Here is a 17,986-nt window from a genome sequence, read left to right as displayed (position 1 = left end):
ATCATTATATCCCCCTATGGAGAATTTCATCGTCACAGAGCTGATGGCCTTAGAACCTTATTAGAATATGGATTAGCAGATGATATAGATTTACTCCTCTGTGCTGCCATTTTCAAGCTGATTATCCAAATTAACAAGTGTACTGATTAAAAATTCTAATATGGGGTCCGTCTTCTCCCAATATTCCACGTGTGATTGTCAGTTATTCCAGGCATGCCATTATCGATCTTCTGTCCAGCCTGTAGAGACAGAAGGGAAGAGGATGTCCTGATCTGATGGATTACTGTATGAAGCCCAGAGGCCTAGGAACCTCAGTATTGATGCAGCTCTTTAATCCCACGGTTGGACGTGACCTTGCTGTGTCAAATTTCCCTCCCACCAAACACATCTGTCCCTCACTCTGACTTTCCAAACTGCCCCTCTAAACATGTTGTGGCTTGTACTTCTAGCACAACCTCAACTTGACAGCAGCACTGCAGAGGTCACATGGTGCAGCCGAAAACAGCCAAGGAAAAGTGTTTGAGAATTAGTACAAACTGCTCGTGCTGTGAATTATTGTGCAGGTTTTTATGGAAATTCAGAGCAAAGGAAACAATTTGAAAATCTCGTTTGCAGTTTGTATTTGAAGTACTGTATATATTTCCCAACTTGAAGAAAAAAGGGACATTTAGGCGCAGTGTCTGCACACCTCAAGAGATTGCAAATGATGCATTTGTGTAGCTTCAATTAGGTGCATTTTTACTTTTCCTTGAGAGGCTGTCTTCATAGCCGGGCTGTGCAGAGACCATTGAAGGGGCAGGGGCTCAAAGTTAAAAAGGGACTCATGGAGAATCTACAAATGTGTTTGTTTCAACCACCTCAGAGAATGAAATATGATAAACTACAGTCTGATGCACATAAAACACACAGCAGTATTTCACACCTTTTCAAGACATACAGTATAGCCATGAATGTAATTTTTAATTATTTGTAGTGCTAATCATGATGTAAAAAATTCAAATTTTGTCTATCTAAGCTTTTATATTTATGCATAATATCTTCAATTTGTGTGTAGGCCTATGTATACAAATGTTACAAACAAGTACTGATATGTTTAAATGAGGTTTAGAAAATCACACTTTAAACTCCCATAAATATTATTGTTGTATTTATACTGTAATAATAAATTATGTGAACATGTATGTACATTGTATAGTTTTAGTAAAATAACAGCCTACAAGTCATTGCCTTTAGACAAAGGAAAAACACTGCAACTCACTGACAGTAAAATAATACATCTCTCTCATATACTTTGCCAGGGACAAAAGAAACATGAAAACAAAAAGAAGTCTGACATGCTCCCCCCTCAGCAGCACGCTGCGTGTGCTTAACTAGCAGCTATAACTAATGAGAGGTGCACACACACACACACACACGCAATGCTCACCTACTTTGTCTGTCATCTTAATGCAGGAATACACTGTGCACAAACCAATACAGCTGCTAAACCTACATATTGGACAATCAGTTGTTTAAAGGGTCCATGTTAAGCTAAATAGACTTTTTTGTGCTTTAAACATCATAAAGTGCTATTTGGGCTTCATGCACATGCACAAAGTGTTTTTTTCATTGATTCCCTCAATCATTAGTTAGAGTGTGATTTGCTCCTTTCTTACTGCGAGCCCAAACACCTCACTACAATTTAATGACGCGTTCCCACTTTGATGACAAATTGGACGCGGCACTGAGCTGGAGAAGCCGCGCCTCCAGGAAGCTCTCTGCCGTGATTGGCCACACTTACATGGGAACTCAGTTTCTTTAAAAGCGGAATAAAAGTTAATTCCTCTTTAACCTGACATTGTAAACACTTAATTCCTAATGCTAATTCCGAATTAAACTTAATTTCAAATTAGGTGGCTGGTTTATTCTGTTTTTAATTCCGAATGAAATAATTCCTCTTTCTTGTAAACAGTTAAAAACACTTAATTCCTCTTTAAGTTAATTCCAGTTGTTCTGCATATGTGCGACTTGCGGCGATGACGCGCTGGGTGACGACATGATCCAACATGGTGGCCCAGAATAGAGCCAACACTTTTTTATAAGAGTCTTAAAAGACATGGATATAATGAAAAAAGGGGATGGACGGAGACATAAACATGATGACATTAACACGGACACATGGACTTATCACACACAAGGAGATCAGCAAACGGAACAGGCTTCATTGGACGGGTGATACTATGACCCGGAGACGGAGTAAATGCGTCCCATACTGCTGCACAGGCAGTAAAATCACAAAGCGAGCTACTATCTTTACCAGGGAGCAACTATTTATTCCTGGTTATTGTTTCACGGAGTTTTACTGGGATTTAGTTACCGGTGATTAATAGTTCCTATCTTTTCCGCTCCGTGGACCAAAGTGTGTTATTGTCGAGCTGTTGTCATGTGTGGTCTTCTGTGTTACAACTGACAATAAAAGGTTTGTTGTGTCATGTTCGCCCCTTGTCCAATCAGAGCCTTCCCAACCCCCAGACCTAAAGCGGAATTAACTAAAGCCGAATAAACTGGTTTTCCATGTAAACCTCAGTTTGGGAATTACTGTTTCCATGAAAACGTGAAGCAGAACATTTTAATTTTGAATGATTTCATTCGGAATAACTAATTCCGAATTAAAAAACATCATGTAACCGTGGCCATTGACATGTAAACAGACACGCCCACGAGGTGAGCATTTCAGCGTCCTTCCCGCAGTGCTATGTATATATTTTCTACAGTCTATGTATGTACCGGTGAATGCCCCGCCCCCATGATCTGTCCCTAGTTCATAAAGCAGCATGAGCTCGGTTACGGAGTGGGCGGGACGAGGGCGGGCCGTCCTCTGGCCCTATGTCACCGTGTGGGGAGGAAGAAGTAAGTGTCCCCATCTACAGACACTCCCACTCATGAATATGCATAAGTAAGACACAAATCAGCCTGTTTGTGTAGAGTTGCTCAGAAAGTGACTTCTCCGAGGCTAAAACTCTGGAAAACAGGCAAGTTTGGAAAAATAAACCTCAAATACTATGTTTTTGGGGTTCTGAGAACAAATGCATGATATAGGACCTTTAAAGCTGAAAGTCTTGATGTCCCGCCCTTAACAGCTCCACTTCCTCCCCCTGCCTCTGTAACCTACCAGAAGCCACGCCTCTACTTTTCTGCATGCGCATCGCGGAACATAAGGTCGCATCTGGTCGCATTGATATAGGTCTATGGGTCAGGAAAGAGCCAAAATCATATTTACCTGCAAACATGAAATCAAAGCTTATTGGCTGGGCGCACTCGGCGATCGTTTCCATTTGTATGGGGTCTATAGGACGAAGGCGGTACTTATATACAAGTAAGTAAGATATTGTATTGCAGATTCTAGTTCTCCAAATGCCTTGCAGTTGTTAAATACTTATATATGTTAATATATTAATATAATAATATATTAAGGATGGCAAGTATTTAAATAAGTATTTTGTTACTGTTCTAAAGTAGGTTATAGGTTATATGTGAAAAAAAAAAATTAAACACACAAGGGAAAGTTAGCAGGAATAAATAAGCAGTGGCAACAGACTTAGAAGACAGACATTAGTCATAGACATAATAAAAGTTAATTTAGCACTTTATAAGTCAATTTAAAGTGTTTCTATTGCTAAATGATTGCTTTGTATGGATAGCTTTATTAAAACATGCTACATTACTGAGCTAACAGTAATATCCACTATTTAAGATTCATGACTAATTTATTACAGACGAACCACTGTGTGGATAAGTTATTTTTCATAGTCATCTGCCCAGAATAGCCTGTTCGTGTGGTTCAAAAGTAAATTAGTCATAAAATACTAGAATTACATGTAAAAGGTAAGATATTATAATTTGGTAGATAACCAATTTCAATATTGGGGAGTTATATATTGTCACAGCCAACTGAAGGTAACTAAGGTTTATGGAAGTCTTATTGAGAATTTCACATTTTTTAAAACAACCTTTGTCGTAATATTTAAGTCAGTTAGAAAGTTACTTGATATATAGTTTTTCTCTCTCTCTGTATCAGCAAAAATCTCTGCCTGAACCTTTTTTGATTATTGCAGTTTAAAATGAACTTTTTACTTCTTTTACTTAAGTACATTTTATTGCACCTTGAGTGAGAATTTGACTACATTTTATTGCAAGTATCTGTACTATTACTGAAGTAAAAGATGGATGTATTTTAGCCACCTCTGTTGCATTCATGACGAATCGTAGCCCTTTCAAATTATGCAAACAGGTTACGTAGGTAACCTACTGTAGTTCAATGTAATAGAGTGCGAGTTACACATTTAAATTGTTTCCTTTTACTCAGAATGATCTCAATATTTCTATTCTATCTACAGTACTACACCCTCTACGTTTGTCTGCAATAGATAGAATAAGTGGGTAACCGTCATTTATGTCTTGTGTTAAAGTTAAACCACCATTTAGTCAAAATGTTTGCATAAACAAAGATAAAATGCAAAACATTTATTTTGTGAATTTGTTTGATTTGAATGTTGTCATTAAAACTGGTTTTAGATTGCTTACTGTATGTTGCTGTGGATCTTTACAATCTACCAAACCAGCCCTGAGTATATGTCTATGTATGATCGTCCCACATGTCTATGTAGTTTTTTGGTCTCAATGCATTTTATTGGTCTCGATGAGTTCAATTGTATTAAAATGAGATTAAGATATATATAATTGCATTGTTAGTAATCATTATTAATAATTATTCTTAATGAATCATTATTAATATTATATATGATAATATTAGGTATTGAAGTGTAGCCATCAGTTTGTTGACAGGACGTAATATTTGAGAATTTACTGATTTGCAAAGGCCTCTGTGAATAAATATCAAAGTGTTACCCACCTCCACAAGCACCCTGTTAAAGACAGAGAAGAAGCCTTCACATTTATACACATATTGTGACGTGTGTGTGTGTATAAATGAGTCATAAGCCTACATTGTCTGTATTTTGGCCTCCTTCAGAAGTCTTTCCCCCAGAGCAGAGGCCTGCATCTGTGAGGATTGGGTTGGGATTTATATTTTCTTGAAACACCTTCTGTTCTGTTCTGCATGGTCTCACTGGGGACCACGGTGCTGATATTTTTAGAGGGCATGTTCCGTGAGCCTCGGTTGACAAGAGGGAAGGACAATGGAGGGTGTGATGTTACATCAATACTTGGCGTGAGTTAGGGGAAGGAAAAATCCTGGGTGGCCTTGATGAGCTTTGGAATGCTTTTCCTCAAGGAATCTTCAGTTTAGATGCACCCTGCAGATGGAAGGGATCTTAAAATGGCTGCCCGAGCGTGTGTGTGCCCGAGCGAGTGTCCGCCCACACCTGCACACATCTACACGCTCTGTCCAGGGGCTGTGGTAACTGTGTGTAAGGTGAAAAAATAGAGCTGGCTTTCTCCCAAATGTACCCTTATGAGTTTCCAACTCAGGAACACTTGCATGAGTGGGGCTTAAAATGGCTGCCAGTGGAATGGCGAAGCCGAACCAGAGCTACATGATTGTTTGATTTTAAGTACAGCTTGTTAATCAGTGTTATTGTAAAGTGTAATGGCTGTGGCAACAAACAGCCTTTAGGCCATTTCTGCTCAGAGGTTTTTCCAAGAACTTTAGATTAGGTGGTGATTTAAGACAGTTCCCAAGCCCTGGTTGAGGGTAGTCAGTCAGCCACCCCTGGCACTGCTGCAGCACAAAGCCAACAAGAGACAAAACTGCAGATGGGTTGAAGAATATTGATGTGTGCGACCTGCGGCTGCCTGCGAGCAAGGCTGAATAATTTAGACAAGTGTATCGTGATGACAACACACAACACACACCAATTTCAGTTTGAGTGTGTCCCTCTATATTTCCACAGCTCTGGACTTGATGTTAGGGTGATACGGCAAGGTCTGTCCCCTTTGATAGATGCCGACTAACGCATTTAAACATTCACTGGCAGAATTTCATATTTTCTTTTATTCCAACCACAACTGCAATCCAGGATTTATTAACTACACATATTCCCATCTGTCTGGTTTCATATACTGAAGTTTTGCTTGGGTGAAGCAGGGCAAACACAACATAAAACCTTTTCTAATAACTGGAATCTGTGTGTGTCTGTGTGTGTGGAGGGGTTTGAGCTTTCTGCCACTTTCCCTGCCTGTATATCTCTCACCCTGACCTGGCCAACACCTCAGTTATGGCATGAGTGGTTGAGTTACAGAGGCTTAAATTGAACCTGCATTTTTATTACAGCTTTTATTATTGTTTTTATTAAATCCAGAGTCTAGAAATCCATTTTATTGTCACCCAGAGGAAGCTGAAGGGGCCTCATCTGTGTGGGTCGCCAACCTGACCATGTGCTGCTGTCATTTCCTGTGGCCCTACAGATACAGAGTGTGCCCTCGAGAGGGCTGCGGAGGATGGTGAGACCAGGCATCTGAGGAAGAGGCTGCTCTCCCCGGAAGAAGGAGAGGAAGGAGAGGAGGAGGACGAGGAGGCTGCGCTGCACAGCTGCGACAGCTGCCGGCAGGTGTTCGAGTCGCTGAGCGATCTCACCGAACATAAGATTAATCAATGCCAGCTGACAGGTAAACAACGCTCAGCCCACCAAGCCACCACTCAGCTCTGCTCCTACCCCTACTCTCACTCTGTGCCTTCACCACAGAACATGACACACTGTGTCCTAGTATGCTGCACTAAGGGTACACCAGACTACCAGGTATCCCACATACAGTACATAACACACTACAGATAGTCCCCTACTTATGAATGAGCTGTGGGAGTGCTTGTTTAGGGTTTCATTTGTCCACACATTTACAGACATGACTCTGATTGGACTCATAAAATATTGTTTATGGGTTATAAAAACTGCTGCCCATCCATATTCTAGTAGTAAATGAGGATCAAACTGCCTGTCCTTGTCCATCACATGGTTAACACACAGAGAGGCTATCATAGGCACACACACATTGCCTTTGTTCTTTATAGAGATTCTTAAATGTGTTTAGAACCCCTGTTCTATAGGTCAGGAACCAATTCTAATTCAGAGATTTCACCCATTGTTTAATTTTGATTTAATTTTTAAATATAACCCTTTATTATTTGATGTACTTCTTTTTGAAAATTGGATTTAACCAAATTGGTTTTTCTACCCTATTTTTAGTATTAGTATTTTTTGTTTGTTTGTTTGTGTGTTTGTTTGTCAGCAGGATTAAAAGACTGCATTTTACCCAAAGATCGACCTTACAAGATTCCATACAATCTTTGAGGAGATCCATATCAATATACTGATTCTAGATAAGAATAAAAAATTCCAAAATTTTTATCTTTTATCATTGGCAACATTTTTAAATTTCATCTCGGTTCATAATTGACCGGTCTTTATGAAATTTTGCTCAGTTATGTTATTACTGCAAACAAATGGAATCCGGATTGCACATTTCATCGCCATTGTTTTTTTTCTTGTTTTTTTAATGGGTGCCCATACATTTGAACCTAGTGTATCTTTATTAATTGGGATAGAAGTGTCTTACAAGCCTTAAAGTGTGAATGATCATGGTACCATGATCAGGATCACTGATCCAGTTAATTGCCAATTCCTGGCAAAGAGGATATTTAGCCTTTCTGTGGGCTTTTGTTTATGATGTATTTGTATTTTTTCTCCAAATAATGTGACATTGGCAAGTAAAACTAGTTCACACAATAAGTAGCAGTAGCACATTTACACATATTCCCACTACTGCCTCATCAATATCAAAGTTATTGGGTGGTTTTATAGCAACCCTTAAGTCACAGTCCTGGCAACCACATAAAAAACAAATCCAAGCAAGTTGAAACAAATAAAGCTGAGTCCTTGCCTACAGCAGCCTCACCCTCCTTCTATAGTCATTCAAGGACCTCTAGCTTAAAACATGAAAGGTCTAAACAAAGCATCACAATTGCTGATTTAAAATTTCTTTTTTGTCTTTAGTTCAAACCAAATAAAACACTGTCTGGCCTCTTTATAATGAGCCCCCGGTTACCTTGGTAACCTATCAGTATCCAAACACTATAGCATTTTTCTAGATATGTTTAATTTTCATATTTGTTGTCTATTTAATAGTTTTGTGTGTCTAAATTTACTATTTAGTTCATTTTGTGGATCAACAAACCTCTTACTAGTTGACTTAAGTAATTTTCATGGTCTAATTTTAATAAGTTTGATACATGTCGGAATGATCTTTTTTTTCTTCTTTTTGCAACAATTTTCTCATCTTTAAGTCATTACATTGTGGAATAGCAATTACGGTGTCATCTTAAGTTGATCCAAGATAACATTACATATTTTAAAGCTTCGCTGCTCACTGAAACAACGCAAATATGACACTAACGCTAAATCTTCCTTCCTGTGACACACAGTAGCTACCAGTTTAAAGTGCTTTACCCTTTGTAGATCAACTGCTATAAAGAGGAAAAATGATTTTCTTCTTCTCTGTCTTGTGTTTGAGGACTGCGTATTACTTGTCCAGGGACTACAGATGAAAAATAGCCTTCTGGCTAAATCTGGTACATTTTTTTAATCTGGATATTAATGTACACTGTCCCTGGTAAATATACCAATAAATAAAATCCTTTTTTTTTTTTAATTTTCACAAACACAAACCATAGATGATAGGCATCTTTATCTACAAAGAATGCACAGGACATGTACTGTATGTGACCCTATATGTAGGTAACACTTTGTGTCCTTTCACTTTCAGGTGTAATACTTGATGCTATCAATTTACCAATATTACATATTTATAGTAGGAAACAGATCATTGCTCCATTAACTTGTTCCTTTACCCACTGAAGGATTTCAGGTGCTGTCCTCCTTTGTTAAACCTGATAGCCTATGGTGAAACACACCATCTGACACAAATTTATGAGCTAAAATGTAATTAGTGTGTGTTGAGCGTATGCGTAGATTGAGGCACCATGTAAGTAAAAACCAACTCAGTTTAGAGGATATGTATGAAACAACACTGTATTTGTGAGAGTGGGTGTTTGATATTGCTGGTTCATCTATGTGTTTGCACATAGAGATAGAAGGCCTCCTGTCCAGGGACGCTGCCTTGAACCCCCAGTCAGCTGGAATAGAATCCATTAACCCCAGGGACCCTGTATATGATAAAAACATATGACCATAAAGGTCGGCACAAGTGGGCTGATTAAAAGGAGAGGAATTTGTTTTTTCCCTTATATTTTTTGCCACAATTTGTGACATCATTTTTTGTGATTTCTGAACAAATGGTAAGCTTGGCATATGCCCACATTTTAAAGTATAATTCCCTCTCCCATCACTGACGATAGACATCTTTCAAAACAATCTCCAGTAATGTAATAATTGAAATATCAACAGCAGTTCTGAGAATTCAAAACCCCAAGCAGAAATATCAACATTCTGGTATTCACCAACAAAATGTGTGTGTGTGTGTGTGTGTGTGTGTGTGTGTGTTTATCAGAGGTGGACAACTCAACCTCATTACTTGAGTGAAAGTACAGATACTCTTTGTCAAACTGTACGCCAATACAAGTAAAGGTTGCTCAGTCAAAATATTACTTAGATGAAAGTATACTGAAGTATTTGCATTAAAAATGATTAAAATATTCATTAAACATCTCGAATATCATTTTCATCATAATTGCAAACTAGAAAGCACTGATACAATGTGTTACATGTTTATAGTATTGTAGTACACTGTGTGGCGTTTGATGAACTAGCTTAACATTAAGGTTTGCGTTTAATAAAACTATATCAAAACAAACAAAATCACCATTATTCACAGAGGGCCCTATTCTCCCATGCGTGTAAATCAGAAAAGCTACGCAACGGTGTGGATTCTGCCTGCGTGCTTCCACTTAGGTCTGTCACTGTGCACCTTCATCCCAGATATGCACACTGTCCATTCCCAGTCAAATCTAGCATTCTCCCATCTGCTTAAGTGCTTTTCCTCATATGCGCTTTTGAACCTAGAATAAGTGCACCGCCCTTTGAAGTTACAACATTATTTTGCACTTGCAGTTTGGATGCAGTTATAATTTACACCACAGATACCAATGATATTATAGAAGAGACTCGCAGAAAGCTGTGAAATTTATTCAGACAAGTTTTTTTTAAATATTTTCTTGTCTTTCTTTCTTTCTATTTTATGGACAATATTATGAACCTGTAATGTTTTACTTCTCTGAAACCAACACAAATGGTTTAATGACGATTATTATTCAGTTAGTTATGTGATTGTTTCAGTTGGAAACATGAGGAAACATTTGTTGAGATGAGGGCAGCACAAGCACACGAGCAGATTCTCCATCAGCATTTATAATATGCTTAATATCCATTTACAAATTTACCAGTGGAAGATGGGACATGGCTGAATGTATTACATTTTATTATACACATAATATTTTATCTGTGCCATCCACCCCCTTCAGTGCCGTGTTGGGGAGGTAAACAGGAGTGTGCACCCTGAGGTAAGTGCATCATTCAGCTCCAACAGCTCGTTCATTGAAGCACTGATGCGGCTCAGAATTCTGTCCACACTGGTCAGAAATTGTCCAATAGTCAGATAGTTGTTTAACTGTTTCTATACCAATGAAAGCAAAGCCATGGTTTGATCACGCTACAAGTGTACATCACAACTGAAACAAACTATCATGTATCCAGAAGTTGGTGAAATGCGCAGAGGATGAACACCGGAACCGAGTTCGACTGGTTTGGCCTGGTTCGGACACGTATTAAGGAATCGTGCTCGGCCTTAGGTTAGGCTCGGTCACATACAGTATGCTCCATAAGGCATTGAACATTTAAAATGTAAAACAGTGTATTACATAGGAGTCCAATGGGCCTGTTTCACTTGATGTAAACTACATCTCCCATCTCCTCAGTAATAAAGCAGGAAACTCCACGGCATCAAATCCACATTGCATTATGTCCCAAAAACCTGCAGCGCTGCACACTCATCATAGTTGCTGCTTGACTATGTGCAGGAGTTTAAGGTCATACAGTCAGACAAAAACAGATTACAGACAAAGTGTATAGTGATGAGACTGATATCTTATCAAATAAACCTGTTACGTACTCCTTCAATACAGTATATAAGGCCTTTTCAAAGTAAAAGTGTGCTTTATCTTTCACAGATTTCAGTGGCATTTACAATTGCAAATGTCTTCTTGTCAATGTACCACATCAGACCGCCTTCATTCACAGCCTTACGTGCACTGGGCGTGTCAGGAGTCTGGATGAGAGAATACGCTTAACAGAAATGTGCATAACTGCATGCACGTTAAAAATGGGAGAACACAGCCCAGAATGAATAAAGAGCTGTTCGTCAGGTTCATTATTACAGAAATAAAGGTCAGTCTGAGTTTAGAAAAGGTACTTACGAGAGTAAAAGTAAGAAGCATCCCTAAAAATAATACGTACATTTCTTATACTTGAAAATTCTACTAAAGTACATTACTTGATAAATTGTATTTCATTACTGTAATTTTTCTTTAAGATATTTAAAGAAATATTTATATACAGTCGCCCACTACATGAACTCTTGTTAAATACATGTGATGAGAGGCCATGCCAATCTTATGCAACTACGCATTAAAAGACAAGTTCATTCATTTTACTAGCATTATTTTTTTTAACACTAAGTTATCTGCTGATAACATTACTGCATTACAGAGTATTCACGGTGACACCATCACAGGTTCATACTGCATGTTGGTGTTTTAATGTGTCTTTTATTTTTTTCTGCCTGAATCAAAGCAGAAACACAAATCCACTGAAACGCTTATTGACCTGCTGATTTCTACCCTAACGCCCAGTTGACTGGAGGTGCGAAAATCAATGTACTGTTCTCTACAGCATCACTGTCAACCAACAAAGACTTACGTAACTCGACCTCCTGTTGGCCCTTTACCAAATAAAACTTGATTTACATCAGGCTAAAAATTAATGAAGCTGTTTGGTTAAACTTGATCAAACCTTGAAATAAAATGATTCTTTGTACTTTTTTGATATCGTTACACTTGTACACCAGTGGTCCCTCCCCCCCACTTTCCATTTATTTCTGACTTAGAATTATCTTAAATATAATCAAGCCAATCTTTTATGAATGTCAATCTCACGGACAAATAACTTAATTGCTCAATGATGGAATAATGAGAAAAAACACATTTTGGATAAGAGCCCCTGTGGAAACCAAACAAAAGAGTCTAATTGCCAATAGGGTATTGTGATTGTGTAGAAACACTCTTATTAGTATTCAAACACAGTAGGAGAAAAGAAACTTCTAGATGGCATACTAAGTACTATGAATGTGAGTGTGTGTTTGTGTATTCTCTGGAATATGGAAGATTTCCTTTGTGGCATTATGTAGACATCCATGACCAATTAATCTGCCTTACATCGAGTCTCTTCTCACAGATGGATCCTTTATTAGAGCCACTTTCTAATCAGGCAGCAGCACCTGCTAAACTTCCCATTTTTACCATTTCAGTTTTATTTCTGGTAAACAGATTGTGAAGCCTGACTGGATGCACTCTTTTCCCCCTCTGTATTAGCATGTATTTGCTACATTTTGTGGTTTACTGGGCTTTTTTTATGAGTAAACATTAATAACATCAAATAAATTCAGAACAATTTCAAACTGGATGACGACCACGCCCGATAGACACAAATAAAGAGAGAGATGCTACATGTCACCGCAATCAATGGTGGCCATTGTCTCTCCCGTCTAGCAGAGGTATAACACCTTTCCATGCACTTAAGCTGTGACCACTGCAGTGCGCTGAGGGAGCGCATGGGTATGGATTGCCTCGTGTCCCCAATGCGATCGTTGCTATTGATCGCACTAATGCTGGACTGCGGACAAAGACCAGAGCTAAAGGAGGGAGATGAAGCGAGTGTGAGGGAGAGAAAGTGCTGCAGGAATGCGTCCCCAGGGACCCCGTCTTGAACTGGGGCAGGGCCTCAGGAATGCTCCCCAGGAGATCACAGCAAAGGCTAAGGCAGGGCTGGAAGAATGCTTCTCCAGAGGGTTAATAGTGGAGGCTGGTTGAGGCAAGACTGGAAGAATGTTCCCCCAGAGCACCCCTTTAACTCTGTGGCAGCAGTGGAGGAGCTCTGTGGGGGGAAAAAAGAGTATGAGAGAAGCGCTCCTCAGTTAGTTACCCCTGATTCACCCCCCCCCACGCACCCACCCTTCCTCCGGCTCCAGGATGGCTGCAGATCGGGTTTCCGTGTGGGGATCAGCATCCTGCCGACAGGGCTTTAGGCTGCCCTGGGGAGGGGACAGGAGGCTTGAGGCATAGCTATTCCACAGGCCTATTCCAAAAACACCTCATAAAAGCTTTGTCTCTGCATCAAGCTGTATTTTTACTGATCCTAAAGAAAGAGAAACAATGTCTGCTGTTTGACTTTTACTCTTGATTGGGACGTCAAACAATAGATTGGATTGGTGAGCAAAAAAATGCACTTTTGGACCAGATGAGAAAAGAAATACCTAACTTGTATTCTAATTTCCACCTGTGTTTACCAGCTGGCTGCATTGTAAATAGAAATAACATCTTGAGCACAGGCTTTATTTCAGAAGATTGCGTTTCAATAGTGCCTTTCCCTGTCAATTCTTCAACCCCACATCTCTGACGCTATTTGAATAGCCTGGTGCACACATGGGCAGTCTGCCCGGTGGCTATTCTTTCATTACGTATCTAGTTCCCTTGAGCAACACCTTTTCTTGTGTCCTTCACCAGAGGAGGGGCTTGACTGTTTTCCCCTAGAGAGACCTGTGCCCTGCTATTTTAACCCTCTGTGAGATGACCTTTTTAATAAGTGTCTTTCTCTGTTTTCCTGCCGGCCACTGTGTGAGCAAACAGAGCATGTCTTCTGCTTCCCTCAGATAAAGGAATCAATCAGAGAGGGTGAGAGGGAGAGGGAGATAACTGGCCCATATATGGATTTATATTATGTAGATTTCCCCCTTTTCTTCATCCCTGTAGACATCTCAAAAATGCACTCAGCATCAGTGAAATGTATTTCGGATTTATGAGAAAAAATACAATAAAATACTAATATCCAGTGAAAACATTACAATTCACCCACAGTACAGTGGAATGCTAATGTGATGGAAGCAGCTTAAACACATTTATATTATGAAGTCTCTGTTTAAACCCAACAAATTACTTAAACCAGTTGATGTGTTTGTCGCTTTTTCTTCCTTGCCACGTCATGTTTGTTTGAAGTGTTTGAATTAATTTACATCAAGTCTGGGTCAGCAGCATGGAAACATTCTGTAATACCCTCAACTATGAACAGGCTTCTGGCAGTCACTGCATTTCCAACAAACTCCTATTGCTTGCACTGTTTCTTCTCTCTTTTTTACACTGAACTTTGTGTATTGATCCAACAGCTGCTTTGTGGCTGCCAAACAAGAACGTGCCAAACGGCAAAGACTGTATTTGCTTCAAAAGCAGCTCTTATAAGATGAGAGTGACAAGAGCAAGACCTGATTAACCCAACTCTGAGCCACCGCCATCGCCGTTCATCAGAAATTTAGCTGTGTTTTCACCTGGGTGTGTTGCGACATACGAGTACAAAGGGTAGCACACTGATTACAGTGCTTTTAACGGAGGGGAGGTGGTCAGGAGAGAATAGCTACTTCAGGCATAATGCAAGCCACTGAAAAGAGACCTCATGCTAGGGTGGGCTGACAGATTTTGACTTGAGTCTTTGCTGTGTGTGTTGGAAAGTATTCCAGTGCAAGAGTGAAAACAGGTCAAAAAAAGAGAAAAAAGGTGGTATTAAATTAGATCTTTGACTCACTTTGCATTTTTCCTGTTTTAACAACAGTGCCAGCTATGATAACCAAGATGTGATTAGTAATTCAAAGCATATGCCCTCGTGAGGACGCCCTCTTTCTCTTGTTCACACTGCACACATTATGCACTGTATAAAGTATTTATTGGTCTTTGTCAGACGAGGGCTGCATTTTCTGCAGGAAAACAATCAAAGTAAGAAGAGAAGTGCTTTCTGTGTGTTTGAGGCATAAATGACAGCAACTCTCTTTGCTTATATGCTATCCTTTGCTGTGCTGTTTGATTGTTCAATCAGTCATCTGGTTAAACACACACACACACACACACAAACAAGGGTACATGCACACGTCAGCTTGCCGCACCTGCTTGTTTGTTCTTTGCATTTTAGACACCACCATTCGTCACCCAAGAGGATAAACACATGCTACGACTGCATCCAGTTGACCTCTTTCTTAAGTAGGTAGCTCCAAAGCCAGGAACTGACATATGTACAAAACAGAGATAAGCTTATGTCTTCACTCACGACTACACACTCAGCTAAAAAACTAATATTAATATCTCTTTCCAGTTGTGGGGAGATGATTGACCTATGAACCCATTGTATCGGTATCTCTTACAGTCTCCTCATTGCTCTTGGCCTGGGCTCTGCTTTCTCTTTGTTCACTCTTTTCCTCAGCCTGCATGTCTTTTTTTTAGCGGTACAAGCAGAAGAATGGCACATTAAATCTTAATAGGACTGCGTCTGGCCGTGTTGAATTGCAGAGCGTGTTAAGCCGGTGCTTTCCTCCCCCTTGGCGCACGCTTGTGGAAGTGGAAAACAATTGAATAAAAGAAACCTCTCCCTCCCTCTGAAACCAGTGACTTTGACTGCTCTGCTAAAGCTGGGTGAATGAACGGACTCCAGCTCACTATTGGTTTAAACCCTTTCTAAGAAACTGTAACAAAAATGAAATTAATTAATCTCTTAAAGCATACTTAAATATAAAAGGTACATTTAGGGTTTACCTGACCATCAACAATGAAGTTTCAAAGTTGTGTTTACTAGTTAAATGTAAAGAAGCTTTATGGCTAAAACTACAAAAGGAAAGCAGAAGAGGAGGGAAAGGTGGAATGTGGGGGGACATTTGGTTGGATAGGAGGAGTCAGTAAAGGCAGGGGAGAGCCGGAGTCCAGTTATGTTTTGTGAGACATTCAGAGGTAGTAATCAGCCAGTGATGAGTTGACTAATGCTGTGTCCAGTGCTCAGTACTGCTGGGTGGGGCTGTGAGAGACTGATAAGGCCAGCAGTGGGCTTATCTCTGAGAAGGACAGGAACCAGGCCTGCCAGCCAAATTCACCTGCCGAGCAGCTGCATTTCATTTACAACATCATTAGTGTCAGACAGGTTGTGTTGTAGCTCGTAGACAGTAAAAAGCACAAGACAAAAAAATCTCTGTTACTGCTCGGCCGAGCTGCCCAAAGTACAATGGCACTGGTTAACATGTTTTGAGTGTTGTGTTGGTTTAGATATTTAGCAGAAAGGCAGCTGACAGAAGGGCAAGCGAGCAACCGTGGATCCTAACTCTGTGTTTAGCTCACACTCCTCTGGGTTGATAGAATTTAAATGTTTTTTTTGTTTTTTTTCTCTTGCAAATATGGGTTTGTTCAGCATAATAATGATGAAGCACATACTGAGAAACATAACAAACTAAAAGAAAAAGTGCAACATAACTTTAAAAATCTTTATCGACATCTTTCATCTAATGATCTGCTGTGGTAGACCCTGGCCTCTATGGCTCTTGTGTTCAGTGCTTGTTCTTGTGCTGCCATCATTAGTGCCTCTGTGCTGTCTATTAGTCCAGCCTTTTTCAGCCACTGGTAGGTCTTCATGTAATCAGCCACTTCTTCTTTCTGGTGTAGGTGTGCTCTATGTAGGGGCTTGTTCCTCCTTGTAGCTTGCTCCTGTACCACTTTGTCCTTGTCTGGTGATTGTCTGAGACATCCACTGAGCAACTTATCCTTTGAAACCATCTTCTTGATGTACTCCTGAAGTGTGAATGTTTCATCTTGATTAGTGGCTCTGATGCTCACTAGTGCTACCTCCCTCTTTCCACTTAATGTATAGCATCAGGGTGCTCTACTTGAGGTGGAACTCTTCATGCATGGTGAGGAGCTGACTTGTCTTTATACTAGTGGCCTCAATCTCCCTCTTTGGCCATCTTATGATCCCTGCTGAGTATCTGATGGCCAGCAGTGCATACAAGTTGATGGCTAGGACATTGTTCTGACCCTTCAGCTATGTTCTCAGGACTTGCCTTACTTACTATAGGTACTTGGTTGTGGTTTACTTCCTTATGGCCTTCTTGTTATTTACATTAGCCTAACATCCCAAGGTACTTGTAGCTGTACTAGATGTCTACAATGTTCCCCTCGGGTAGGTCAACTCTCTCAGTCCTGATCATTCTGCCTCTCTTGGATGTCATCCGGCCACATATGTCTAACCTGAATTAGTTCCCAATGTCTTTGCTGTATATCCTGGTGGTGTGGATAGCGAGTCAATGTCTTGCATACAGCTTAAGGTCATCCATGTAGAGCAGTGATTCACAATGTTCTTTTAAGAAAAAAAGTTTTCAGGGCCCTCCCATTGTGACAAATTATTTTCACTTTTGTAACAAACTAGATAAGAGTTTTCATGCTTTCATGTTTTCATTTCCATGCTCAAAGATCAGCAAGGCTGTTATAGTGCCCCCCATTGCGCCCCTCCTCCGTCATGATGTCTGGGGTGCATGTTCCCCAGTTTGGAAACCACTGATGTAGAGCAAGTGATTGATTGATTGTTACTCCTTTTTGGAATTGGTATCCATCGCCAATCTTGTTGATGATTGACTGAGGGGAGTGAGGCCTACACAGTGGTGACAATGCATCTCCTTGGAATATGCCATACTTGATGTTGACCTGGGCAATGGGCTTTGAGATCACCTCTAGAGTGGTCTTCAGTATTAGCATGGAGTTCTTCATAAAAATGACTTAGTGTTCAGTTGGTCTTGTACAATTCCGGACATTCTAGTATCCAAGTATGCGTCATTAAGCTTTCTTGTAGTCAATTCAGGCAGTGCACAGGTTGGTCTTTCTACTCTTGCAATCTTGGGCTCTGTCCAG

The 17,986-nt window shown here is 39.9% G+C and overlaps 1 protein-coding gene across 7 annotated transcripts in view; it reads left to right on the top strand.

Annotated features, from left to right (window-relative positions):
- Positions 1-17,986, top strand: part of LOC114479033 (zinc finger protein 521-like) — a 161,811-nt gene that overhangs the window by 14,051 nt on the left and 129,774 nt on the right. For all 7 annotated transcript variants that reach the window (XM_028472450.1, XM_028472449.1, XM_028472456.1 and 4 more), the window contains one exon: positions 6,406-6,606. In XM_028472450.1, coding sequence (XP_028328251.1) covers positions 6,406-6,606 — 201 coding nt within the window. The remainder of the gene's footprint in view (positions 1-6,405; positions 6,607-17,986) is intronic.

The sequence above is a fragment of the Gouania willdenowi genome, chromosome 17, assembly GCF_900634775.1.
Source record: "Gouania willdenowi chromosome 17, fGouWil2.1, whole genome shotgun sequence".
In the NCBI taxonomy this organism is placed as follows: Eukaryota; Metazoa; Chordata; class Actinopteri; order Blenniiformes; family Gobiesocidae; genus Gouania; species Gouania willdenowi.
Note: the sequence above shows the minus strand (reverse complement) of the source record. Positions and strands in the feature narration are given on the sequence as shown.